Below are 26,568 nucleotides of genomic sequence, written 5' to 3'. Positions count from 1 at the left end.
ATAGTTAGGAGAGAAGTACAGGTAAGAAAACAAAAGACTGAAACTGAACTGTCCTGGGTCAAATGCTGGCTCTACCTCTTACAAGCTATGTGGCTTCAGGCAAGTTATTTACCTCTCTGTACCTCAGCTTCCCCGCATGTGAAGTGGGGATTACAGCAGCACTTCCTAATAGAAATGTGAGGATTACATGAATTAAAAACATGAAGTATCTGACACAGGAGTTCTCAACAAATGGGAGCTGCTCTCAGCATCACCTCCATCACCACCCAGGATGACAGGACAAAGAGCGGCACTGGTACCGTCCATCAAGCAGGGGAGGTGGAGGGCACAGCAGAAGGCTCTGCTGGAAGCAAAGCTCTTCAACTTTCTGAGGCTAAGTTCTAAGAAGGCCTGGATCTTGGCACCACCCCCAGGCCTGTGAGATGTTACACTGCATTGACACCTGCTGTGGACTGCATGTTTGTGTCCCCCAAATTCATTTGTTAAAGCCCTAAACCCCAAATGTGATAGTATTAGGGAGGTAATCTGATTTAGATGCATCATGGGGTGAGGCCCCACATGATTTAGATGCATCATGGGGTGAGGCCCCACATGAGGACACAACAGTCATCCTTAAAAGAAAAGGAAGAGAGACCAGAGCTCACTTGCCCTCCACCACAAGGACAGAGCAGTCGTCTGCACGCCAGGAAGAGGGTCCTCACCAGACACTGAGTTGACTGGCACCTTGATCTGGGACTTCCAGCCTCCAGAACTGTGAGAAATAAGTGTCTGTTGTTGAAGCTTCCCATCTGTGGTATTTCCTTATAGCAGCCCGAGCTGAGGAAAATGATGCCCTTGACCAACAGAAGATGTAAGGAGGCAGAGAAGCAAGAAGAGGCCACCCCTTGTGCAAGTGAGTGGAGAAGGGGGCCTCTCAAGCGCTGAAGAAGGGAGCCTGGAGAAGTGTTCCAAAACCACAGAAGCTGGCCCCTTGGCCACCCGTGGACATCTACCAAGCTATCAGGTTCCTTGGCCTGCTTAGTGCTATGGAAGTGAGGGCCAGGGCACTGCAGAGAGAAAAGGCTGATGCAGCTAGGAAGAGGGTGGACAAGGACACATCGCCTTCGTGTAGTTGACTTGACAAGAAGTCAAACGTGAATCCCATCAGAGCCTTACAACCTTCCAGCAGGGAAGCAGTAAACCCTCTGGTGAAATGAGCCCCACCCTCAGGATCGCCCCCTTCTGGCCAATGACGGAGGGGGTGGTCTCCAGGCTAAAGCTGACACTGGGCATCTCTCTAGTGCTCAATCACAGCAAAACCAGAGCATGCCCAACACCAAAGTTCAAGGCCATCCAGGATCATCAGTGAGCCTGCTCCCCTCACACTGGGGTCAAGAAAATGCTGAGGGTGGGTGGTCCAGTTGTTACAGAACTCCTCATGTGCCTACCCGCTGCCTGGGAGACACATGAGGGGCTCTGGGCTCCACCTCACACCCAGGACTGGCGCTGGGCCCCTGATCAAGGCTAAGAAGCTGCTGGTCCATATCTAGAGCACATCTGTGCAGCAGAGCTGTGCAGTACCTGTGAGTTCCCCATCCTCAGCACTATTCTCAAGGAGCGGCAATCTTTGGGCCTCTTTTCCCTCCTCAGTCCTAAATATCTTCAATAATGGAAGGAATTTCCCTCAAGATTCCAGAGAAGTCTGAAGGGTCGCAGAACATGCCACCTCAAAATGTGCCACTTTGGCATAAGGATTATTTTGAGCTGGAGACAATTGAGAATATACAGGTACAAAAAAGCTCTCTGCCCTCCCCTCATCTGCCTAAAAGCAGGTCATAAGTTTGTAAAGGTGTCCCCCCATGCCCTCTCTACAGAAGTTAATCACTGGAGATAACCCTAGACCCTTATCAGCCGAGAGATGGCACCAGAGGACTCTAACAAACCTTGCTTTACGTAGTCCTTATGTATCATTAGGTCTCCCACATATATACTTTCTTACAATTTGCCACCCAAGAAACTCAAAGTCCTTTTTCTTTGTCCATTTACTTCTTTAAAATTTACTGTTCTTTTTCAAAAAATTTCACAATTTGTATGGAAACACAAAAGACCTCGAATAGCCAAAGCAATCTTGAGAATGAAAAATGGAGCTGGAGGAATCAGGCTCCCTGACTTCAGACTATACTACAAAGCTACAGTAATCAAGACAGTATGGTACTGGCACAAAAACAGACATATAGATCAATGGAACAGGATAGAAAGCCCAGAGATAAACCCACGCACATATGGTCACCTTATTTTTGATAAAGGAGGCAAAAATATACAGTGGAGAAAAGGCAGCCTCTTCAGTAAGTGGTGCTAGGAAAACTGGACAGGTACATGTAAAAGTATGAGATTAGATCACTCCCTAACATCATACACAAAAATAAGCTCAAAATGGATTAAAAACCTAAATGTAAGGCCTGAAACTATCAAACTCTTAGAGGAAAACATAGGCAGAACACTCTATGACATAAATCACAGCAAGATCCTTTTTGACCCAACTCCTAGAGAAATGGAAATAAAAACAAAAATAAACAAATGGAACCTAATGAAACTTAAAAGATTTTGCACAGCAAAGGAAACCATAAACAAGACCAAAAGACAACCCTCAGAATGGGAGATAATATTTGCAAATGAAGCAACTGACAAAGGATTAATCTCCAAAATTTACAAGCAGCTCATGCAGCTCAATAACAAAAAAACAAAAAACCCAATCCAAAAATGGGCAGAAGACCTAAATAGACATTTCTCCAAAGAAGACATACAGATTGCCAACAAACAGATGAAAGAATGCTCAACATCATTAATCATCAGAGAAATGCAAATCAAAACTACAATGAGATATCATCTCACACCGGTCAGAATGGCCATCATCAAAAAATCTAGAAACAATAAATGCTGGGGAGGGTGTGGAGAAAAGGGAACACTCTTGCACTGCTGGTGGGAATCTTAATTGATACAGCCACTATGGAGAACAGTATGAAGGTTCCCTAAAAAACTACAAATAGAACTACCATATGACCCAGCAATCCCACTACTGTGCATATACCCTGAGAAAACCATAATTCAAAAAGAGTCATGTACCAAAATGTTCACTGCAGCTCTATTTACAATAGCCAGGAGATGGAAGCAACCTAGGTGCCCATCATCGGATGAATGGATAAAGAAGATGTGGCACATATATACAATGGAATATTACTCAGCCATAAAAAGAAATGAAATTGAGTTATTTGTAGTGAGGTGGATGGACCTAGAGTCTGTCATACAGAGTGAAGTAAGTCCAAAAGAGAAAAACAAATACCCTATGCCAACACATATATATGGAATCTAAGTAAAAAAAAAAAAAGGTCATGAAGAACCTAGGGGTAAGACAGGAATAAAGACACAGACCTACTAGAGAATGGACTTGAGGATATGGGGAGGGGAAGGGTAGGCTGTGACAAAGTGAGAGAGTAGCATGGACCTATATACACTACTAAATGTAAAATAGATAGCTAGTGGGAAGCAGCCGCATAGCACAGGGAGATCAGCTCGGTGCTTTGTGACCACCTAGAGGGGTGGGATAGGGAGGGTGGGAGGGAGGGAGATGCAAGGTGGAAGAGATATGGGAACATATGTATATGTATAACAGATGCACTTTGTTATAAAGCAGAAACTAACACACCATTGTAAAGCAATTATACTCCAATAAAGATGTTAAAAAAAAACTTATATTTGGAGACAGCATAATAAATACTTATGAATGTAGGTCATTTGACAGCCAAAAAAAAAAAATTTACTGTTCTTTTTTAAGATGCTATACAAGCCCAAGTTCTAAACACCCCTTAAAGTTACTCCCCACTGGGTGTTCCCACGTGTATGCATGATGCATGCATTAGTCAACCTGTGTTTGCTTTTCAGTTGTTAATTTGTCCTTTGTCAGTCTAATTTAAAGGGCCCCAACTAATGTACATAAGATGGGTAGAAGAAAATAAGAGTTGAGTTTTCCTCCCCTCCAAGTCCAAGACTGCTTTTTAATTCTTCACTAGAAACTTAACAAGATTCTGGGCCCTGCTCCTTGTTCCACCAGGCCCCGTGGGTCACCTGCCAAAGCTGTTCTTTCAGCCTGAGCGTGGAGATGGTGCTGCCGTCCTCTCAGTCCCCGCAGAGATGAAGTCTTCGCTGCCTTGAGACCTTAAAGTACCTCAAGGGTAGGGTCTTATATTCAACTCAGCCTTCGGCGTTTCTGATATTGGAGGTAAGTGCTGTCGCAAACAAAACTTCAAATCTCAGTGTCTTCAGACGCTTTATTTCTCACTCACATAACATCCAATGTTTCAGGGCCTGAGGATGCTGGCTCCTGGTCGGGCCTTAGCCAGTCAACCAATAGAGGAAGAGCCTCAAGCACCATTTCACAGGAGGTTTGTAGGGGCCAGGCCTGGAAATAGTGCACATCACTTCTATTCCCATTCCAGTGGACAAAGCAGTCACTTTTGCCACACCTAATGCCAGGACGGTAGGGAAATTTAATCATCCAGGAAGAAAAAAAATAGGCGTGGGTATCAGTTAGCAGTCTTTCCATAACACCCTGGACTGTGTCAGCAACATGTGCTAAACACAGCTCAGCCCTTCCTGTCCATGACGTAGTGTTCTCCTCACCATAACTCAGCCCTTCCTGACCATGACTCAGTGTTCTCCTTACCATGATTCAGCCCTTGTTCACCATGACTCAGCCCTTCCTCACCATGACTCAGCCCTTCCTCACCATCACTAAGCCCTTCCTCACCATCACTAAGCCCCATCCTGACCATGACTTATCCCTTCCTGACCATGACTCAGTGCTCTCCTAACCATGACTCAGCCCTTCCTGATGAACTCAGCACTTCCTCACCATGACTCAGCCCTTCCTGATGAACTCAGCACTTCCTCACCATGACTCAGCCCCTTCCTGACCATGACTCAGCCCTTTCCTGTACTTCCCCCACAACAGTACTTGTCAGTAACTTCTCATCCAAGTTGTCTATGCCAATAATTCCAAAGGCATTTGGAACCCAAACCCAAAATAACAGCCAGGCCAATATCTGGTCTCTGTGCAACAGAACAGACCAATAGATTGGTCTGACATACCTCCTCTCTCCTTCCTAAAGCACTCCTGTCTCTTAAGCTGCATATTTGTAGAAACTGAGGTTAAAAACTCAGAAACAACCTTCACATGGGAGAGCTGGGGGTTCTTCAATTTAATGAGCTCACAGACACCACAGAATCCCAGTGAACTGCCTGAAGTATGCAAGCAGCAAACATTCTCCCCTAAATTGCATTTCTACCTCCAGAGGGTCACACACGTTGTGTCCCTGTGGTTACTTCTGAGCATCACATGACTTGAGTGTGACCAACCCTAGCTCTGTATACCATGAGTGCAACAACTGAGCAGTCATTGGGAAAGTGAACTCTTGGCTTGACTCTAAAGTGATGATTTTAATGCCAGACGTAGATGAGAATGGCCCAAGGTCCAAAAATATCAGCAGTAACTTCACTAAGTCAGTGCCTGCAAGGTCCAATCTGGCTCTGGAATCTAAGCCAAAGAAGCACAGCCTAACAACCAAAAAGGGCCTCCTAATCCCTACTTGCATCTCTCTGAGAACATCAGAAAGGGCCGTCTAATTCAACCCACCAGCAACATTTCTTCATATGCCCTCTTCTCTCCTCACTCTCTCTCCACACCCAGAGACTCGCCCTCTCCCAGCCTTCCTTTCCTCCCTCCTTTCCTGCTCTGCCCCCCATACCACTCCAGGGCCCTGCAGCTTTTGCAGCACCTCACTGCCACCCGGCCTCCCAGGGAGGGAAGCAAGAGGACCCCCTTCTCTGGAAATTGTACTTTTTCTCTCATCTTCACCATTTTTCTTGGAAGAAATCTTTGAGAAGAAGTACTATTGAATAAAAGTAATTACTTTGCTTCCTTGGTCATAGCATTTAAAAAAAAATCGTGGTAAAGTATATACAACATACAATTTACCATTTTAACCATTTTTAAGTGTACAGTTTAACGGCATTAAATACGTTCACATTGTTGTGCAACCATCACCACCATCCACCTTCAGAGCTTTTTCATCTTCCCAAACTGAACCTCTGTACCCATTAAACACTAACTCTTCATTATTCCTCCCCTCCAGCCCCTGGCATCCACTAATCTATTTTCTGTCTCTATGAATTTGACTCCTCAGGGACTTTAGGTGGAATTACACAGTACTTGTCTTTTTGTGACTGGCTTATTTCATTTAGCATAACATCTTCAAGTTTTACCCATATCTCAGAATTCCTTTCTTTTTTAAGGCTGAATATTATTCTGTGTATATATAAAAGGACACTTGGGTTGCTTCCACCTTTTGGCTATTGTGAATAATGCTGTTATGAACACAGGTGTACAAATATCTGTTCAAGTTCCGTTTTGTTGGGGTAGATACCTAGAAGTGGAATTCCTGGATCTTATTTCTTGAGGACTCACCGTACTCTTTTCCATAGTGGGTGCACCATTTTACATTCCCACCAGCAGTATACAAGTGTTCCCGTCTCTTCACATCCTCACCAATACTTGTTATTTTCTGCAAGCTTTTTGTTGTTATTGTTGACAATATCCATCCTAAGGGATGCAATTGATCATCTCATTTAACCTTCACAATAACTCTGGGTATCATTATCCCCATTTTACAGAGGATAAAACAGAGCCAGAGATATCAGGGGACTCACACAGGACAGTGGTGGTAGCAGGATCTGAACCCCGGTCTCCCCACAGAGACAATGCTCAGACTCCTGGCCTGAGCCAAGCCACAGCCCAAGGAGATTCAGCGTTCACTGTGCAGAGGAGGGGCTGTAGGTGGTGAACGGGAACCACCCTGAGGGCCACTGGAAAGGAAGCCATGGTGGGGGCACTTCTCTGGCTCAGGGCCCTTGCCAGCCAGGGCAGCACCCACTGCAGAGGAGCCTGGCCCCTCACTTCTCCTGCCCACTCCTCCTGATCTCAGCGAGAGGCTGCCCAAAGGCTCCAGAGGGCTTTGGGACTCACAATTACATAGAAGGCATCTCAGAAAGGTCTGGTTTCCCATTTGTGACTCTACTCCCCCACATTTCCCCCAGGCCGGGAGGGGTTTTGTGTTTCTAGCAAATTGCCTCAGCATCACATGAGTGAGTAAGAGCTGTCCGGCAAGGCAGAGAGGCTCCCACTTCTCTCCATGCTAATGATAAAGTGCTCTTGGGCCATGAGGGTGGAAGCATCAGGGAACAACAGAGACACAGTCCTTCTGCTGATGTCATGCCGAGGCCTGCGCTAAACGAGAGGGCGGTGGTCTGTGGCCCGATACCGATGTCACTGACATCTCCCGCAGGTTAGGGACCACCTAACTGGAAGGGCATCTGCTTCAGAGTTGCCTCCGTTGGCAACCCAAGCACAGAACCCACAATGGTGCAACCCAGCAGCCTCCAGAAGGAAACTCTCCCACAAGCCACCCACTTGCCGACCTGAAGGTAGGTGGGGGCTCTACAGCCTACATCTGAAGGGCCATAGCTGGAAACCCTGCAGAGGTCAGTTCCTTCTTGCTCAGCTCTCTTGCTCTCCATCTCAAAAGGCATTCAAGCATCACCAAGTGTTCTGTGGTCTCCCATGTAGTGCCAGAACAAAGGTATCCCACGCAAAAACATACCCGCATATTTTCACCATTTTTAAACGTACTTCAGCCATTATGTAACCTTAGTCATGACCCTGGCATGAGGAAGAAGAAAAGTTGAACTTGGTCCCCTGGGGCCACTGGTTTCAGTATGGACTTTCTGCTGAGCCCCAAACAGATATCCTGCCCTGGTTCTTGTTGTGTTGTCCCTTCTCCGGAGGGCTCCCTTCTGGGGAACTTACAGGAACAAAGAAAGCCCTCCAGACTTTAAGGTACAGAGACTGTAAACACCACACACTTCCATGTGCAGACATGCACCTAAGCATGTGTATATGTACATATGTAATGTGTATACACATACACACTCACATTTTTATTCACCACGGTCACTATCTTCAAGCCAAACCATAGGACAGCCATACAGGGTGACCAGGAGGAAACTCCACGTGGCCACCCCTTTCTTGCCCTCACTTTTTTTCCCTCAGGCAACAGCAGCTCCTACAAAGGGTCTTTTAAAAGACCATCTCCAACATCCAGACAGGACTTAATTGGCATTTTTCATTAAATACTCTTTACCTACGTTTAAGGCCTAACAGTGAGAGAAAAAGTTAGTTTACTCAAGTACACTCAGCCCTTCCATCCACAGTTGATTGACTCTGCAGATGCAGAACCTGAGGATACACAGGGCTGAGTGTACTAGGCCACTTTATATAAGGGACTTGAGCATCCGCGGATTTTGGTATCCACGGGGGTCCTGGAAACAATCCCACAGATACCGAGGAAAGACTGTATATACTTTTTAGCTTTCACAGTAACTCTATTTCCTGACTCTCTTAAGGGAATGACTTATTTTTTTTATTGTATGATGAGGAAGGCAGCAGCACTTGCCCAAACAGTCTGAACCCCTGATTGCTAGGTGCATGCATATTTTATTCCCAAAATTAAAATTGTTCATAAAACCTCTCAAAAATCACAGAATGGTCTAGAGCATTATTATAAATACCAATATAACTTCTGACAAATAGATGAATTTGCTGAAGACCTCACGTTGTCTGATTTGGGACAACTAATATGTCACTGAATGTTAAGCCTTCTCCTTTGTAAGCTTCTCAGAGTAGACACAAAAGACATGGTGTGGATAAGCCTGAAACTGAAGCAGGGTGCACCGTGCCCAACATGAGATGGGTATGAGGTAAGGAGATGGACCCCTCAGGACTTGTTCATTCAATGGGGCAGCTTCCCCTGAAGGCAATCATCTGAAACAACTTCTAACAATCTTGAAGCAAAAGTGAACCGTGACTCCTGTAAGGTCCCAAGGAATAACAAGTAAAGTAAAACGAACATATAGGAAAGCCCTCAGAAACAAAGAAACCCGAAGCTGACTAATAAAACTTGTATTTTTACCTCAAACAATATTTTTCAGCCTCATTCAGCGAATAGAACATTTGACACCTCCACAATTCAAAACCACTCTCGAAGAATGAAGACTGACCAACACCATGAAAATATAGAAGATGAATGCTCACTCTGAAGGAAATCCACAAGGGGGTGTCCACACTTTCTGGCCACAGCACTGGGATTGGAACAAGCAAATGGCCGCCCAGGGTGACCACTGTAAAGGGGATAATGTACAGCCAGACAGATACATTTTGATGGGTGTTTTTTTTTGCAGTATGCGAGCCTCTCACTGTTGTGGCCTCTCCCGTTGTGGAGCACAGGCTCCGGACGCGCAGGCTCAGCGGCCATGGCTCACGGGCCTAGCCGCTCCGCGACATGTGGGATCTTCCCGGACCGGGGCACGAACCCATGTCCCCTGCATTGGCAGGCAGACTCTCAACCACTGCACCACCAGGGAAGCCCTGATGTTTGTTTTTATACATAAAACTTGGCCTTACTTTCTTGTCTGAGCCCTAAATTATGACACATTCAGTGAATAAAAACCCAGCCGAGGCAGCATTGCAACACTGTAGCCCCAGCCTCCCTCGCCTCTCACTGGCTCCCCAGCACATTTTACATCCATGGCCTCATGGAGGGCTGGCCTGAAACAGACTTCTGAAGGAGATGCTTCATTCCTGGACACACTCATCCTGTCAGTGATGCTCCCTTCGTCCCTCACAGATGGACCTGCTGCATGGAGGTCGATAGCCACATTTATGAAGTGCCCCCTGGCCCGGCCAGACCTCTCAGGGAGCTCAGCTCCAGTGCTGTGGGCCACGCAAGGAAAGGTCCTTCCACCCAAGTTCAGGGACAGCTGTGGAAAGGGACCCTCATGTCAGAGCAGCAGGGCCCCAGGACACCAACCGGGCTTGGACCCCCTTGACAGCCTCTCCCTGGCCTTCTGTGTGACACATTTCACAAGGCTGTGGAATATATCCATTTTCCTTTGTGTAGGACCATCACATCCCTCTCCTGGGGGAGGAAAAGGAAGGCTTTTCCAGTAATTAAAAACTATTATGAGACCAAGTAAGGAAAACGATAAATCCCGATAATTAAAACTAAATTCATAAAGCCTGAATTAGGCTGTCAAAAAAAAATCACCATAGCTCAGCCTGCAGCCGATGGTAGGAGCAGGACAAACGCACCACACCCCCTGACCGTAACTAAGACGTGTCTGGTCAGCCAGGCTGTGGTTAGACATGGCTGCTCAGGCCGGCACCTCAGAGAGGCCCCGGGGTGTGGGAGGAGGAGGGCAAAGGGCCAGCAAAAGCCTCCAGAGGTCTCCAGCCTCCACGATCCCGGAAGTCGGGCACCCTTTTCTCATGTAGGAGGCTTCCTCGTTAGGATGGTGGCAGGAAAGCAGATCACACAGGATGAAGCAATTCAACAGAGGAAAAGCCCACACCCCGCAAAGGCAAGTCTGAAATGTGCACAGTGGGAACCACAGTAAGAGGGCAGCTGCTTCTGTTAGGGAAGAATGCTGTTTTCCCAGATCCTGCTGCCTTAAGAATTGCCTTAAGTTCTCCTTGTGCGTGTCTTCCCCCAAGGTGGAGATGAGCAAGACCTCTAAGCGTCACCCCTTCCCCTTCCATAGTGGCCCAAGAGGAAGGGAGGTGTGACTCTTTAAAAGTGTGTCCACTTGTCTGCTCAGTCAAGCCGCCAGCCAGTGTGGAGGAGCTTGGTGAGGCCTCTCTCCCACAGGAGTCAGGACCACCTTAGAATCAGGGCCAGGGAAGCCCCATCACCTGTGTCAGCAGGACCCCTGTCAAGTGCACAGAGGATGTGTCGGTGTCTCGGGTTTCAATCTTTACAAAAAGATCAGGGATGTAGTGGATATTGTCATTCTGAGCTGTCCAGCTTCATCCTTCCTCTGTAAAGCACCCCCTCTACAGACCCACCTTGCATGCACTCGTTGTGGGAGATGCCGCTGCCTCCCTGTGGAAGCCCAAAGGGCCAGAGCCACCCTCACCCCCACGCAGGTGGGGGTAGAAAGAGGCAGCCACGTGACTGAGAGCTAGACTCGTAACGGGGAGCCGGTGACACGGTGGCTGTGGGGCAGACAGCGCCATTCCTCTCAGCCCTGATGCAGACCACTGCCTGGGGTCCGCAGCCTTCCCCCGCTCCAGGGCTCCCTCGGGCGCTAGCTGTGTTCCAACCTGGTCCTCCAGCCTCAGGGGCAGTCCCCCTTCGGATCCACGCCCTTTTTGCTTGTTTCCACAGTCAGGAATCCTGTCTGATGAGCTGGGCTAATGCAGACTGGGCAGTGTAGAGGGGAAGTATCCATATTATTCATGGAACCGCAAACTTCACCCACTACCTCAGAGATTCTTCAAATGAATCATTCAAATTTAACTTTGAAATTTACTTTAAACTACTTTTTAAAATTAAACTATTATAAAAACAGTGATTAAAACATTTACAACAGTAGGTTACCTTTGGGGGCATATCTCTGGGGGACTTGGAGGAGGCATGAGGGAACCTTCTTGGGGCTGAGAACATTCCATATCTTAATCTGAGTAGTTGTCTGAGAATACAGGCATATGATTACACAACAATGTGGGTGTACTTAATGCCACTGAACTGTCCACTAAAAAAATGATTAGGATGGTAAATTTTATGTTATATATATTTTACCACAATTTAAAAAAATAGATTAAAACAGAATTCAAAACACTCCTTTAAAACTATTTCAATGAATAAGAGATAAACTAAAAAACAAGTATAGGCATAAATTTTTAAAATCCATCAAGATTTGTACTCTTTACTATCTGTAAGTTTTATTCTAATTAAAACAACAAAGCAAACAAAAAACACTATTATATACCAAACATAAGATGTTGATAACCCCCAAGTTTTCCCAGTTTCTCAAGGTACCAGATTATCTCATTTTCTAAAAAACTCAGGGCACAGCCCTTCCTGCTAGAGTTGGATCCTGAGATTTGAAGGCAGCTGTTCAAAATCTCTTAGCATTGGCAACCACATATTTATGTGATTCAGATTATTTTTCTATTCTGTGGAATCAAAATACAAAAATAAATTGGATGCTGGAATGACAAAATTACAATGATGGATTACAGATAAGTAGTAACCAAGGTTAGGGAAAGGGAGGGAAGGAGAGGGTGATTCTATAAGGCCGGCCCGAGGGAGCTGCTTGGAGGGGATGGACCAGTTTTGTTCCTGATTGTTAAGGTGGATGGACAAATTCACACATGTGATAAAATGTCATGGAACAGTAGGTAAAAACATAACCAAAAATAAGTGCATGCAAAACCAGTGAAACCTGAGTAAGATCTGTAGTTTAGTTGACTGCATGGTGCCAATCAACTTCCTGGTTTCGGAAATCCACTATAGTTACATAAGATGTTACCATAGAAGCTGGATGATTGGTATGAGACTTCTCTGTACTATTTTGACAACTTTAAGAATTCTATAATTATTTCAAAATATAAAGGTAAAAAAATACAGAAATAAATTGGATGAGACTGCTATAAGATTGCCATAAGCCCAGTTTTTAAATTATTTTTATCAAGTTACCCATTATTCTTACTGACTTGATAATATGTACAAGTAAATTATGACACATTAAGACAAATGTGTACTAACAAAACACCATGTAGGTTTTGTGATTGTTTTCCCCAAAAAACCGTAAGTTGAAGCCATAACCTGTAGTGTGAATGTATTTGGAGATGGGGACTTTGAAGAGGTAATTAAGATTAAATGAGGTCATAAGAGAGGGGTTCTGATCCAATATAAGTGGTATCCTTATAAAAAGAGGAGATTAGGACACAGGCATACATAGAAGGAAGACCATGTGAGGACACAGGGAGAAGACGGCCATCTACAAGCCAAGGCGAAAGGCTTCAGGAGAAATCAACCCTGCTGACACTTTAATTTTGAACAAGCCCTCAGAACTGTGAGACAATAAATTTCTGTTGTTTAAGCCTCCCAGTCTGTGGTATTTGTTATAGCCACACTAGCAGACGAATACAAGTAGTGTGGTGATGTGGTTTAGAGGAGGGAAGGATCCTTGAGAGAGCTAGCTGTCTGCACAGATATGAAAGGTACATATTCAAAAGAAAATTAAAGCTGGCTCTAAATCACATGAAAGAAAACCAGGTCATTAGATGCACACTACTCAAAAATACTGCAGTTCCTTCATCTGCATTCATTCGTTTATTCCTTCATTGGATCAACAGTGGCGACTCAGCCTCTCCAGCCCTGTGCCAGGCGCTGAAGGATATGACACATGGGTTAAAGCCGGACTCTGCTCTGTGTAGCACAGTCTTCCAAGGAAGATGTGCAGACAAGGGCAGTACGACGGATTCATGTCTCCGCAGGGGCAAGCATAGGGAGAGGAGGGGCAGGGAGCAGAAGCCCCTCCTGGGTGAAGTGTGGAGGCGTCAGAGCTGAGCTGTGAACACTGGGAAGAAGTAGCCCGTCCTCTGGATAGCACCGGCCTTGGCAGCCATGGCAGTGGACAGATATGGACATATACCAGTCCTCTACAGCCCCAACTAGACTCAGGCATCAGCTAACCCTCTATCAAAGCTTACTTCACATTGCATTTGCCTAGTAATTCTGTTACGGAGACAGCCCCCAAATAACGAAGCACAGATTGGTTACTTGGTTTTTAACACCTAGTTCTCAGATTTGTCTAGAGGATTGCCAAAGTATAGTATAAAAAATCATTTTGAAACTCTAAAATGGGACATAAATGCTAGCTATCATTCTACTAGATTTGGAAAGACCTTGTAAGTCACCTAGTCCACAGTGACCATTTTATGGATTATGGAGATTTACTGAACGTCACCCAGCTTGTACCTGGCAGAGCCAGAGAGAAGGCCTGGGATTACCCGCTGCCAATACTCCACGGGAAGCACAGGTTTTTAACGTTTGAATTCCACAATAATATATATTCAATCCTATACTGTTTTCCTTCAATTTTCCTACAATTCTAAGCACATTCAATTCCAAACCTTGCTTTTGGTGGTGCAATATATCAACCTCTTAGTGAATAGAGGTTTGTGCTATAGCAGACAAAATTGGTTTCTGTTAACCAAGTGCTCTATTCCTACACTCAAAGACTGGTTCCAATTTGAAACCTATTAGAGCTCAAGAGCAAGCCAGATATAACTGAAGATAGGAGAGAAAGGAAATGGCAAGTGAAGGGGAAGGTGGGGGAGGAGGTGTAGGTAGAAGGGCAGGGGGAGAGGGAAACTGTGTTTGCCAGCACTACGTGTCAGCATCACTTCCGTTTGACCAGAAAGCGATGAGCCTGATGCCAAGGCTGTGGAAGGACACTAGTCCCACAACCCTGCAGTCACACTTCACCTCTTATGACACTTGGTGAAGCTTATGTCTCATGACAATCGTGTAATTCAGCGAGTTCCCCCTCCTGCACTGGTGATCAAGAGGCTCAGAGACAAATGCAACCCAACTACAGTCACTTCGGGACAGCCTGAGGGTTCCTTCCTTTGGTTGAACTTTTCATATCTTCCTTACTAACCCTTTGTCTAGATGCCTTCTGCCATAAGCAACTACAAAACTTTTTAGGAAAGAAGAAAAGTAAAATAAAATCAGAAACCAAATTTACCAAAAAGAGGTAACAGAAAAGGCAGAGTTTGTTTGAGGATGGCTCCTTCAGACTGTGTTATCAAGTGTCCACATTATCACAGGGTATAGAGTTACTATTTTAACTCTAAACTTACCAACGGTGTCACAAGGTTCATCTTTGTGTACGCAGAAATCTGTCCTAAAAAATTTTAGAAAAAGAAAGTCAGATGTGTAGTACCTCCAAGAATGGGAGAAGAAAACATTGTCAATTAGTCTAATTAATCTTGATTACTCATCTTGCCCATAACAAAGTTATCACTTTAGTTGCCACCTGTTATAATGAAAAATAACTAGCAGCGTTTGCCAAGATTAACCACATTTCCAACTGGTAGGCCCAGTTACCCCATGTAAGATCCTCCTTTGACAGCTGAAATATTCCATAAATAACAGTTGCTGGAAGGACTCCTTCCAACGCTGAAAGTTTCAGAAGATGTTTACCAAGTCATGTATCAGAGATCATTATTAGTCAATATCATCAAACTATAGTGACTTCCTAAGTTACTCTACTTGGGCAGCAACTGGTTTTAGATGCTGGAATGACCATGTATCACTTACATGAGAATACAACAAAAAAGTCTTTTCTAAAACTTATATTCTTTAAAGCTCCCTAGGATCTCCCAGGTGTGTGGCTGTGGACAAATGAAACAGCAAAGATGCTCGAAATCTGATCCAGCCTCGGTTCTGCAAGTACAATGGCCTTCCTCTGGCCTGTGAGGTATGAAATGAGGAATCTGGGCCATTCTTTTCCAAAACCAGAGCATTCCCACTATTCTGCCCATAAGTTCCCTAGTTGGGAGCTGACCAGAGCGCTGGCTGGGGAGGTATCTTGCCCAGGACTGGGTGAGAACAGCAGTTCATCTTCTCATGGCATACCGTGGGGACTGGTAGAAAGCACCCACTCATCTGCATCTCTCTAAACACACTCCAGTGCAGCTTCAGGTTGAAAAGGTGTGTTCTGAAGGCACCTCTTCTCATTTCACTTTTAAAAAATTCTCTGGGAATAAAAATGGGTCAGGCTGGCACTAAGCAAAGTTGTCAGTGAAAGTGGCAGGTCCTGGATGGGTCACACATCGCCTTCCCTCATGAGATAATACCTTCCCCTTTCTGACACTCCATCCCCACCTCGGCATTCAGTGTCCTCAATTCCTCTCCTACTCTCTGTCAAAAATCTATTCTCACGGAAGGATCTGATCTGCCATTCACACTGGGGACAATGACAAGAAGGTAATGTAATATCATCAGCTTTCCTTTTACCTCCACTCCAAACCACAGCACATTCTATCCTATTTGCCTCCATAATGTAACCCATGTCTAACGCCTCTCAGCACTATGTGAATGTCCATGTGAGTGGAGCAAAACCTGCTCGTTCCCAGCCCTGGCTCTGCTTCAGGCTGGCCTGAAAGTTGTCAAAGACTCTACCCACCCACTAGACCCGCAGAGGCCAGATCTGTAGGTTTAAAAGATTCCACTTGGGGTTCTGATGTACAGAATTTCCTGGTCCGGGCCACTGCCTCAGGCCAAGAAGTCTTGCCAGGCACCCTGGACATCCTGTGAGCCCAGAGGAAAGGGCAGCTGGCATGGGTGTGACAGCTTTGAAGAGGTGGCCCTGAAGCTGGCCAGAGAGACAGCTAGAAGGAGCTGGGCCAATCAACTAAGCAGCCCACATGGGTTTTGCTGACTGCGTCTCTAATTTTTTCATAATGAACGTATATATTTTGGTAATCGATTTTAAAATAATTTTAACAAAGGAAAAAGGAAGGCTTCAAGACCCTCAGGCTTTTCATAACCCCCTCCAAGATCAAGGGAGCCTCCATAGAAATGGAGATGGAATAGCCATAGGAAAATGGAAGATTCGTGCCTTGATTTTTCTGTCAAGGACGACCTTTCAGAAGACTAATTAACAGGCAGTAGAGGGTGGCAAGGAAGACACACAGGCAGAGAAGAAAACAAACAAATAAAATTAGGGACATAAATATGTTCACTGGTCTGGTATCTAACTAACCCCAACTCAACATTCTTGATCTGACACCCTTCCCATTGGAATGTTTTGGGCGTGTCACACACACACACACACACACACACACACACACACACACACACACACACACACACACACACACACACACACACACACACACACACACACACACACACACACACACACACACACACACACACACACACACACACACACACACACACACACACACACCCCAGACTGGCCTGAGATCTTGCTCCAGGGTTTCCCAGATTGAGCAACTAAAAGTGTTGAAAGCATCATCGCATTGCCTCACCTGGGCAAAGGGAGAAAGGGTGTGTGGCCATCAGTCCCACAGAAGAGAACTAAACAGACTGAACAGGGCTGCTGAGGGGACTGGCCCCAGCTCCTTCTAGCTGTCTCTCTGGCCAGCTTGGAGGAAGATGGCTAACAGGGCATTGTGTGTTCTCTCATCCCCCGGCTTCCCTGGAAGGAAATGTGTGGTCTCAAGTGATGGACGCTGCAGCGTCACCCACTGTTTCTCCTAAGGAAGTGGGAGGACATATGGTGGGCTCACCATATGTGAGTCAAGCTCAATTAGAGGCCTGGCTTGAAAGGGTCGCCAAAATTTGAATCTTCTCTCCCCTGCCTGTTCAAGGTCCTTTCTCAGAAAAAGAAAAGCAAGCCTTCTGCCTGCAGGGTCACCTTCATCTCCAGGTACCCTGGCTCCCACTGCAAACTCATGCCAAACCCACATGTTGGGGCTGCAGGGGTCAACTGGGGAATCAAAAAAAAAGGTACCAATGCAGCTCTCCAGCCTCTCAGTCTGTTCACATTCACATTCTGCTGTTTGTTCCTCAACAGAAGGAAGGCTGCGCAGATCTACAGGCCAGAGCGGGCTCCGTGGATGTGTGAGCTGTGCCATCACGCAGGCCCCTCACTCAGAAGCCTCCCATCCCCCAACCTGCTTTACCGCTCTGCTCTCAACATCTTGAAATTCTTAAGAATTTTTTAACATGGGGTCCCGAGTTTTCATTCTGCACTGGGAACCACAAGTTACATAGCCAGTCCTGTGGATAACCTATTGCCTGGCATACAGTTGGGGTTTAATGAATACTGGCTCCTTTACTAAACGACCGGCATACATTTCCAGATCACTTTCAATGTGCCCTGTCAGCTCATCAGTGGCCTTGTCTCTCCCCTGTGTTTGGAAACCCAGAAAAACGTAACACCACAGGTACCCACCAAGCTGTCACATGAGCAAGGCCAAAGGTTGAGGGAGGACCGTCCCTGGGACTGGGTGGAATTACATGGGAAGGGAAGGTGGAGGGACAGCTGGACATCCTGGTGGTCGCACTCTGGGCTGGCCATGCATGTTGCTCCAGGTGTCTCCCAGGAGAATAGACCTGGGTTTGCGGGGTAAAATTCCTGGCTTTCTGGAGGACATGTGGAGCCAAAGGCAAGGCTGTGCCAGGTGTTGAAGTCCCCTGAAGTCCAGTCTGTGCGGGGCCCATATGGCCCCCAAACTCAGTCTACTAAGAGGTCTTTGCTGGCCCTACACACGGCTGCAGCTGCTGGATATGCAGCTCCCGCCGCTCCCTGCTCAGCAGCTTCTGTTGGACGCGATGTCATGCTCACATCTTGGCAACTGGCCATCTGTATGGTTGGTGGGCGTCCAGGAGGATACACTCTCGGGCTCAGCCACAGCCCGGAAGGAAAACAAAAAGAGAAGAAACCCTCACATCAGCCAGTCCCAAGACCTGAGGACGCCGGCCCCTAAACACCGTTGGCCTGTGCGGCCTCCAATTAGACCCTCAGCTTGGATTACTCTGGGAGGAAAGGACTGCTTCTCCAGAGCAGCAACTGCCTCACACCCAATTTCCCTGTGAAAACATCAGTCCATTATTATCCCAACCTAAGGAACTGCAGCTCTCAGCCTCTAATTATTAAACGATGCTTCTCAGCCAAATTGGCTTCCAGCCCCGACTCCATCACTGCCACCCCATCCTCATGGGAGGTCTTGAGTTTAACGTCTGTGAGGACCCAGAGGACAGACGGCACCAATCAGTTCAGTCCAGCAGCTCCCCACAGAAGTGAGAGGGATCAAGATGGCTCGAAATGGAGAGAGACAACACAGGGTCCTGGGCTGGCCGCAGGTGACAGAGCGGGATGGAGGCCTTCGCATTGGCTCTGCCTGCATCTGAAGAAACCTGGCTTTCCTGGGCCACAAGGCATCTGCCTCCCCAGCCTCCCCACTCAGAAACACCCGCTTGCAATCAGGACCACCCCCTTCAATGTGCTTAGTTAGAAAAGAACATTTTAAAAGTTTTTTATTGTGGTAAAATACACGTAAAATTTACCATCTTAACCATTATTAAGTTCACAGTTCTGTAGTGTTGAGTATATTCACATTGCTGTGCAACTAATCTCCAGAACTCTTTTCATCTTGCAAAAGTGAAATTCTATATCCATTAAACAGCTCCCTATTCCCTCCTCCCCACAGCTCCTGGCCACTACCATTTCTGTCTCAATGAATTTAACTTTCTAGGTATGTCATATAAGTGGGATCACAAAGGATTTGTCCTTTTATGACTGGTTTATTTCACTCAGCAAAATGTCCTCCAGGTTCATCCACATTGTAACTAGTGTTAGAATTTCCTTCCTTCTTAAGGCTGAATAATATTCCATTTGTATGGAAACACCACATTTCGTTTACTCATTTATCCACTGATGGACACTTGGGTTGCTTCCACATTTTATCTATTATTACTAATGCTACTATGAATATAGGTGTATGAATTTCTTCAAAATCCTTTTGGATATATACCCAGAAGTGGAGTTGCTGGATCATATGGTAGTTCTATTTTTAATTTTTGGAGGAATTGCATACTGTTTTCCACAGTGGCTGTACCATTTTACATTCCTACCAACAGGGTACAAGGGTTCCAATGTTTCCACATCCTCACCAACACTTGTTATTTTCTGTTGTTTGAGTTTTTTTAAAAACTCAGGCATCCTAATGGGTGTGAGATGTAAAGAACATTTTTATGCAAAAATATTTCCAGTATGGTAAATAAGCTGTTAGGAGACAGGAAAAAGAGAAAGGAAAATATAAAGCCTAATGGACAGCATTCTCAGGCTGAGGGTGCCTTCAGTCTCTCTGATGGCGTTTTGTAAAAAGGCTAACCCAGAAGTTTTGTCTACACTAATTTTGGTAACATCTACTGCCTCTGGAAAAAAGTTAGTCGTTCCCAAACCAAGATCACTTGCAAGTGTTTTCTCTACCCAGACAAGAAAGGAAACAGCAGGAAAGCAAAGAAGCAATACAGGGAAAATTCCCATAGGTTATTATTTTTAACAAAACACCAGAATTTATACATTTGATATAGTATTTACACAAACCACTTTCAAAGTAATAACCTTGGACGTTTAGCTGCATATTCCAAAGATGATGTTATTTAGAGCTCCTCTCTAGGAAAGGTCTTTAGTCCTCATTTAATTATCATTTGGAAAATCAATCACATTAATTTATAGTCACATATAGATATGGTTTCCAAGGACTTCTGCCTGCCCCACAAATCAAATCCACTCTCAAAGGGTGGTAGCCATAAGACCAATACTGTAATCCTCAGTGCTTTATGGAAAGCCCCATAGGCTCCAAAAGCTATTTCAAAGTGCCTTGAGCCATGGCAGCCTCTGGCCAGTGAGTGTGGGAGCCAGAGCTGCTGGGAGAGGTGGTACCTAGGGCTTCCCAGCACTCACCAGGGTGGGCAAACCCAGATCTAAGGCAAGTACAAGGTCATGCTCATGCCTTGTCCTTGGTTCCTGGTAGACCACCAGCCAATGTTGGCAATCAGAATTATTGAATAGACTTCTCAAATGTTCCACTATACATTTAATCACATCCTGTAGAAGCAGCAAGTGTTCTCATAATGGATCAGTGAGCTACAGATCACATTTTAACCCTTTAGGGTTGGCAATTGATGAATCATCTACAAGAGTGATGAGGCATCTAGTTGGTGTCTGATGGTGGCAATGTGCATGTTCTGGGTTTTTTTAAGAGGAGAACCCTAGGGTGCTACATTGCCTGGTACAGGGTGCCTGAAGCTGGGGTCACAGATCATCCCCAGCTACCTTCAGGATGTCATCAGGCCAGGGGCTTGTTGTTTATGGCCTAAGAGATGCAAAATAAGAGCCCTTCTGGACTCAAAACCAAAGTCTTAAACCAGATTTAACTCTTCTTAGAAGGGCAGGCTATCTTTAAGCTAAAGACATGGTAAACTGTTCCCTTTCTCTGAACTCGGAGAAAAAGAAAGCATGTAATTTTGGAAGTAGTTTCTATAAATTAAAAAAAAAAATCTTAAAATTCAAAGTTGATATATTCATTCAAAAAAATAAAATTTTGTATTTTAACCTAATGGATTAAATTATCACAAAACATTTCCACATATTTTCTAAAAGGGGATTTTGGTGTGAACACATAACACATTTTATTTACATCTTTGAAGTAAAACAACCAAGGAAAATCCATTTTTCTAACAGAGATTTGAGACATAGGGAAAAAATGAAATAGCCACATCTATACCTATCATGGGTTGAACTGTGTCCCCCAAAAGATACTTTCAAGTCCTAACCCCACACCCAGTCCCTGTGAATGTAATCTTATTTGGAAAGAGGGTCACTGCAGATGTAATCAAGTTAAGATGAGGTCACACTGGATTAAGCTGGGCCCCAATCCAACGACTGGTGTCCTTACACGAAGAAGGAAATGTGGGCACAGGGAGAACACCATGTGACAAAGGAGGAGACTGGAGTGATGCATCTACAAGACAAGGGATGCCCAGGATTGCAGCAACCACCGGAAGTTAGGAAGAAGGCAGAAGGATCCTCCCCTCCTGAGCCTTCAGAGAGACACGGCCCTGCCCGCACCTTGATTTCAGACTCCTGGCCTCCAAAACTGTGAGAAAATAAATTTCTGTTGTTTAAGCCACCCATTTTGTGGTAATTTGTTACTGCAGCCCTAGAAAACTAAAATAACATTGCTGCTATCTGCATAGAAAGCTGCCTTTGGTTTCTATTGTCCACTGCCGGGCTCCTTGGCTTCCCTCTCAGTCAGGAAGAGTAACTCCAGCTCTGTAGCCTATAAAGAAACTCAGCTTCTTGCTTCAAATGGAGCCTCTACGTGAATTCCACAGGCATCTCTGCCCACTGCTGTTGTCCCAAGAGTGCCCATGGATGGGCTGTGCACAGCACCCACACGCTTGCATGGACTTCTCTCCACAGGAAAATCAGGGTATTCACTTCTCCCACTTTGGAAGCAGCCTCAAACACAGATGAGCTCTTTCCAGTAAGCATTATATTTGGTGCTGGGAAGAGATAGTAGATGAGTTTTCTTGGAAGTTTTAAGAGTCTTGGGTAACTAGGATTTCCATAGTTTTATATTAATGATAAGAATAGCAATAATAAGAGCTAACACTTGTGTCCTTACTTTGGGCCAGGCACTGTGAGAAGTGCTTCCTGTGCTCATTTAATCCTCACACCTTGGACGTAGGACTATCATTTATCCCCATCTTACTGAAGAGGAATCCAAGGTTCGGACATGTGACCCAAAGGAAATTCATGATTTCCAAGCCTGAATTCCTAGCAAATTGCCATCTGTCCTCTCCAATGGAAAATGCCCTCCCTTTCTCCTTTGCAGCTCCGGGCAGAGTCTAGTTTTACCTGGTCACGAATACAGCAGCATCCACGGGGGGCGTATCGTCCTTGCCTCCTGGAACCTGATTGTTGCCGAGGTACCGTGCGCCTCCATACTCCTCATTCTGCCAGTGACAGAAGCTCTCCAGGGACCGCTCACCATGATGCCCAATGGACAATTTGGCCTAAAAGAAATCAGGGGGGCAGTTACAGAAGCAAATGCCCAGGGAAGCCAGAGTTCATGCTCAGACCACAGTGTGGATGTTAAGGTGGAGACAGTTGCTCGCCGGGGCGTCATTCAATGTCACCTGCCCACAATGCTGGTAGGAAGATGCAGAGACCCAGAGAGAGGCCATCAGGGGCCTTATCTATAAGTTCGAATGAAGACTATGTCATTAAAGAAAAGCTTTCTTCTTTTTGGCAAACTGAACAGCACACCCAACGTTCTCACGTTCACTGCTTAACTCTGCAGGTAACACTTTCATAAGGAAACGCACTCAATCAAAAGACCAGAAAATGATGCTACAGGGCGCCCAAATTTGGCCTGAAGCTCAGGTATAGCTCCAGAAGAATAGCCATGATTCCAAAGACCTCACCATCAACTTTGCACCCATGAAACATGCGGGAGTGAAGGAGGGAGGCACACAGACGCACCGCTCAGGGTTCCCCTGAGATTCTGAGCAGATTAACCGCACACCAAGCCTCCAGTAACAGTACCTGTCCTCCTCGCACCAGGCATCCCTGGTCCCTGGCCCAGGGCACAGTGTTGCCATCTGCAAAGCCAGGGAAGGAGGATAAAATACAACACTTGGACTCCTCCTCAGCGCTCAACAGCAACTAGGAAGCCTGGAGACCAGTTACATTTTCCATTACTGTGCCGATGGGGACTTACAGGACGCTGTCGTAGCAGGACAAGCTTGGTAACTTGAATGTTAACTTTAATTCCAAGGCTCTGGTGCTGAAACATATTGAATACCTGTCAAGAGAGAAAAAAAGAAATAGATAGAGATATAAATACAAAAATAAAAACAACAACAACAGCGGTATCCTGGATGGGATCCTGGAACAAAGAAAAGATAGTAGGTGAAAACTAAGGACATCTGCACAAACTATGGACTTGAGTTAATAACAATGTAACAATATTGGTCCATTAGTTGTAACAAACATACCACACTAATGTAAAATGTCAATAATAGGGGAAATTGTGTATGGGAACTCTCTGTACTACCTGTTCAATTTTCCTATAAATCTAAAACACAAAATATAAATGAATAAAATATAAATGTATATATTTATAAAATGAAATATAAATTCTATTCATTAAAAACTATATTAATTAAAAAAAAATTTTTAAACTGTGTTCTTGCAGTACAAAAAAAATCTAAAGAAGAGTAATTATATGAAATTCCAATTTCAATGTTCATAATAAAGTCTTATTGGAACAAAAAAATACATTTATGTGAGATATATAGCCCAGATTTTATTTAAAAGGCCTTCTGAGTCCAAAAAACTCCCATAAATATAAATTCCTCAAGAGAAACAAGTAAAACAGAAAACTCTGGAATCACACACACGTGTGCATACAAACATATACATGCAAAGATAAACTGGAAATCAGTTGGTTGAAAAAAATGTATAGGACAGGTGATTTTGAAAAACAGAAATGGATGTCTGCTGATTCTGGTGTTTCCTGCGGGAAGGTGAAGGGGATCTTTATGAAAGGATGGGGGAGGTCCATGCCTGTGGCCATCTGCCACGTGTCAACTTGTATCTTCTCTAACCCTCATCACAACCCATCAAGGTTGGTGTCTCCACCAACCTCGACTCAGTGACATAAAGCCACCAGCTCAAGACCCACTGCCAGTCAACTATGACTACAATCCATATCCAGATTGTCCAGCCAAAAAGGCCATATTCCTTTTTTCCCTGAATTCCTCATTCTAACCAAAGTTTGTCAGTGAAATAAAGTTATAGTAACAGAAAAGGATATGCCCCTCTCAGTTTTGCACCTCTTGTTGGTAGAACTTAATTATAAGGATCTCAACATCAAGAAATCAAAGGATTCAAGGAGAAGAGAGATAGGAAAACTCAAGTAAGGCAAAGGAATGAAAGGTGACGTAGACAGAAGAGAACCATAGGATTTGAGGACCCCCAGATCATTACGATCCTCCTGAGTTCCTTCTCAGGAGAGAGCAGGATTCAGGGAGGTACAATGGAGTAGGTGATGAGAGTAGTAGTGTAAGATATAGAGGGAAGAGATAAAAATCTTTTAAATATTCGCTTTTCTTTTCTTTTTTTTTTTTTTTTTTGCGGTACGTGGGCCTCTCACTGTTGTGGCCTCTCCCGTTGCGGAGCACAGGCTCCGGACGCACAGGCTCAGTGGCCATGGCTCACGGGCCCAGCCGCTCCCCGGCATGTGGGATCTTCCCAGACTGGGGCACGAACCCATGTCCCCTGCATTGGCAGGCAGACTCTCAACCACTGCGCCACCAGGGAAGCCCCCTTTTCTTTTTAAATTGGGAAAATATTTTGTTTCATTATGTCCCTTTCTTCAGTGTTATTGATATATAATTGATATACAACATTGTATTAGGCTCAGGTATAAAACATGATTATATATATTATACTATATATCATAGTATATATAATATATACATATCTCAAAATGATTACCACAATAAGTTGTTAACATCCATCACCTCACATAATTACAATTGTTTTTCTTGTGAAATAACTTTTAAGACCTACTCTCTTAGCAACTTTCAAATATACCATACAGTACTCTTAACTATAGTCACCATTCTGTATCTTACATCTCCAGACCTTATTTATCTTACAAATAAAAGCTTGCACCTTTTGACCACCTCTACCCATACCCCTACCCCCCACCTCTGGGAACCACCAATATGTTTTCTGTATCTATGAGTTCAGGTTTTTTAGATTCCACATATAAGTGAAATCATACAGTGTTTGTTTTTCTCTGTCTAACTTATTTCACTTGGTTTTGAATATGCTTTTTTTTCCTGACAGACATAATCCAGAGGGAGAATTTTCTAGCAGGGGCATTAAAATTTTCTCTCCAGTACATCAGCAGCAACATAAAGCAATGACCACAGCCAACAGCGTGGCCACAGTTAATTCAGGCCATGTGAAGCTGGACACGGCGTCGGGCACACAAGCGGCAGAAGCCAGGCACGCACAGTGCTTGAGCATCTGTGTGACAAAGGAATTAGCTGTGTCAGTGCTTGGATTTTTCTCTTTGAAAACTATTATTAAAGCAAAACAGAATCTTTGTGTAATTTAATATTCTTTCCCACAAGGAAAAATACAACATATTCAGTTATTCTGTTCTCACTACCCCCTCCCAAAACTTTTTCTTTCCTCAAGGACAAAATTGCAGTCATTTTTTTTATACTAGACCATCTGTAGGCCAATTCTGAAGTCATACCTTAACTACCTATCCTTAAACCTGGGTGAAGAAGGGAAAAGCACATAACTTTTTCCTTTTTTCTGAGAACCACCCAACGGCTGTAAATCAAATTTTTCCAGAAATATTCAGCCTTAGGATTGGGCCCAAACTGGAAAACCTCAATTCAAAACATGAAAACTAGAAAGAATGAAAACTTGAAATTATGAGGGAGAAAATTCAAGTCACACAGGGTTTCAAGGTGCAATCTAAACAATGCCTGTAACAGCAATGGCAGCCAAAGACATTAAAGAATATTGTGGGTTTAAAGCAATAACACAGGAAAGCAATTCTCAGTGATGTTCTGACACGCCCCCTGAAAGCAGCATAAAGAACAGAGCCTGAATGGAATGATGGAAGTTTCAGGAAGGACAAAGCTATAGAAACAAACTCCCTCATCAGAATCCCCCGCTCTCCGGCTGAGGACAGTTCTGCACATCCCATGTACCGTGACCCCAAAAGGCTCAGGTACTTTTCTTGGAGCAAATACACAAAAAATATGTGAGCTGGAGGGGGAGAAAAGCTTCATGCTCTAGAGGCTGGGACGGAGGGTGAGATGGGGAACTGTTGTTTAATGAGTGTAGAGTTTCCGTCTTGCCAGATGACAAAGTTCTAAGGTTTGACTGCACAACAATGTGAATATAATTAATGATACTGAACTGTATACTTAAAAATGACTATATGGTAAATCCTGTTATGTGTATTTTACCAAATTAAAACTTTTT

General features: G+C 44.7%; 1 protein-coding gene across 7 annotated transcripts in view; it reads right to left on the bottom strand.

Annotated features, from left to right (window-relative positions):
• The window catches only part of ADAMTS17 (ADAM metallopeptidase with thrombospondin type 1 motif 17), a 349,273-nt gene that overhangs the window by 238,299 nt on the left and 84,406 nt on the right, over positions 1 to 26,568 (bottom strand). For 6 of the 7 annotated variants that reach the window (XR_009541664.1, XM_060155566.1, XM_060155578.1 and 3 more), the window contains 3 exons: positions 23,270 to 23,353; positions 22,405 to 22,562; positions 14,801 to 14,844 (listed from right to left, as the gene is read on the bottom strand). Coding sequence is in view for 6 of the 7 variants with exons in the window: in XM_060155566.1 (XP_060011549.1) it covers positions 14,801 to 14,844; positions 22,405 to 22,562; positions 23,270 to 23,353 (286 nt within the window). In the remaining variant the exon portion in view is untranslated. The remainder of the gene's footprint in view (positions 1 to 14,800; positions 14,845 to 22,404; positions 22,563 to 23,269; positions 23,354 to 26,568) is intronic. The other variant, XM_060155615.1, reaches the window with a different exon arrangement.

The sequence above is a fragment of the Lagenorhynchus albirostris genome, chromosome 1 (genome assembly GCF_949774975.1).
Source record: "Lagenorhynchus albirostris chromosome 1, mLagAlb1.1, whole genome shotgun sequence".
In the NCBI taxonomy this organism is placed as follows: domain Eukaryota; kingdom Metazoa; phylum Chordata; class Mammalia; order Artiodactyla; family Delphinidae; genus Lagenorhynchus; species Lagenorhynchus albirostris.
Note: the sequence above shows the minus strand (reverse complement) of the source record. Positions and strands in the feature narration are given on the sequence as shown.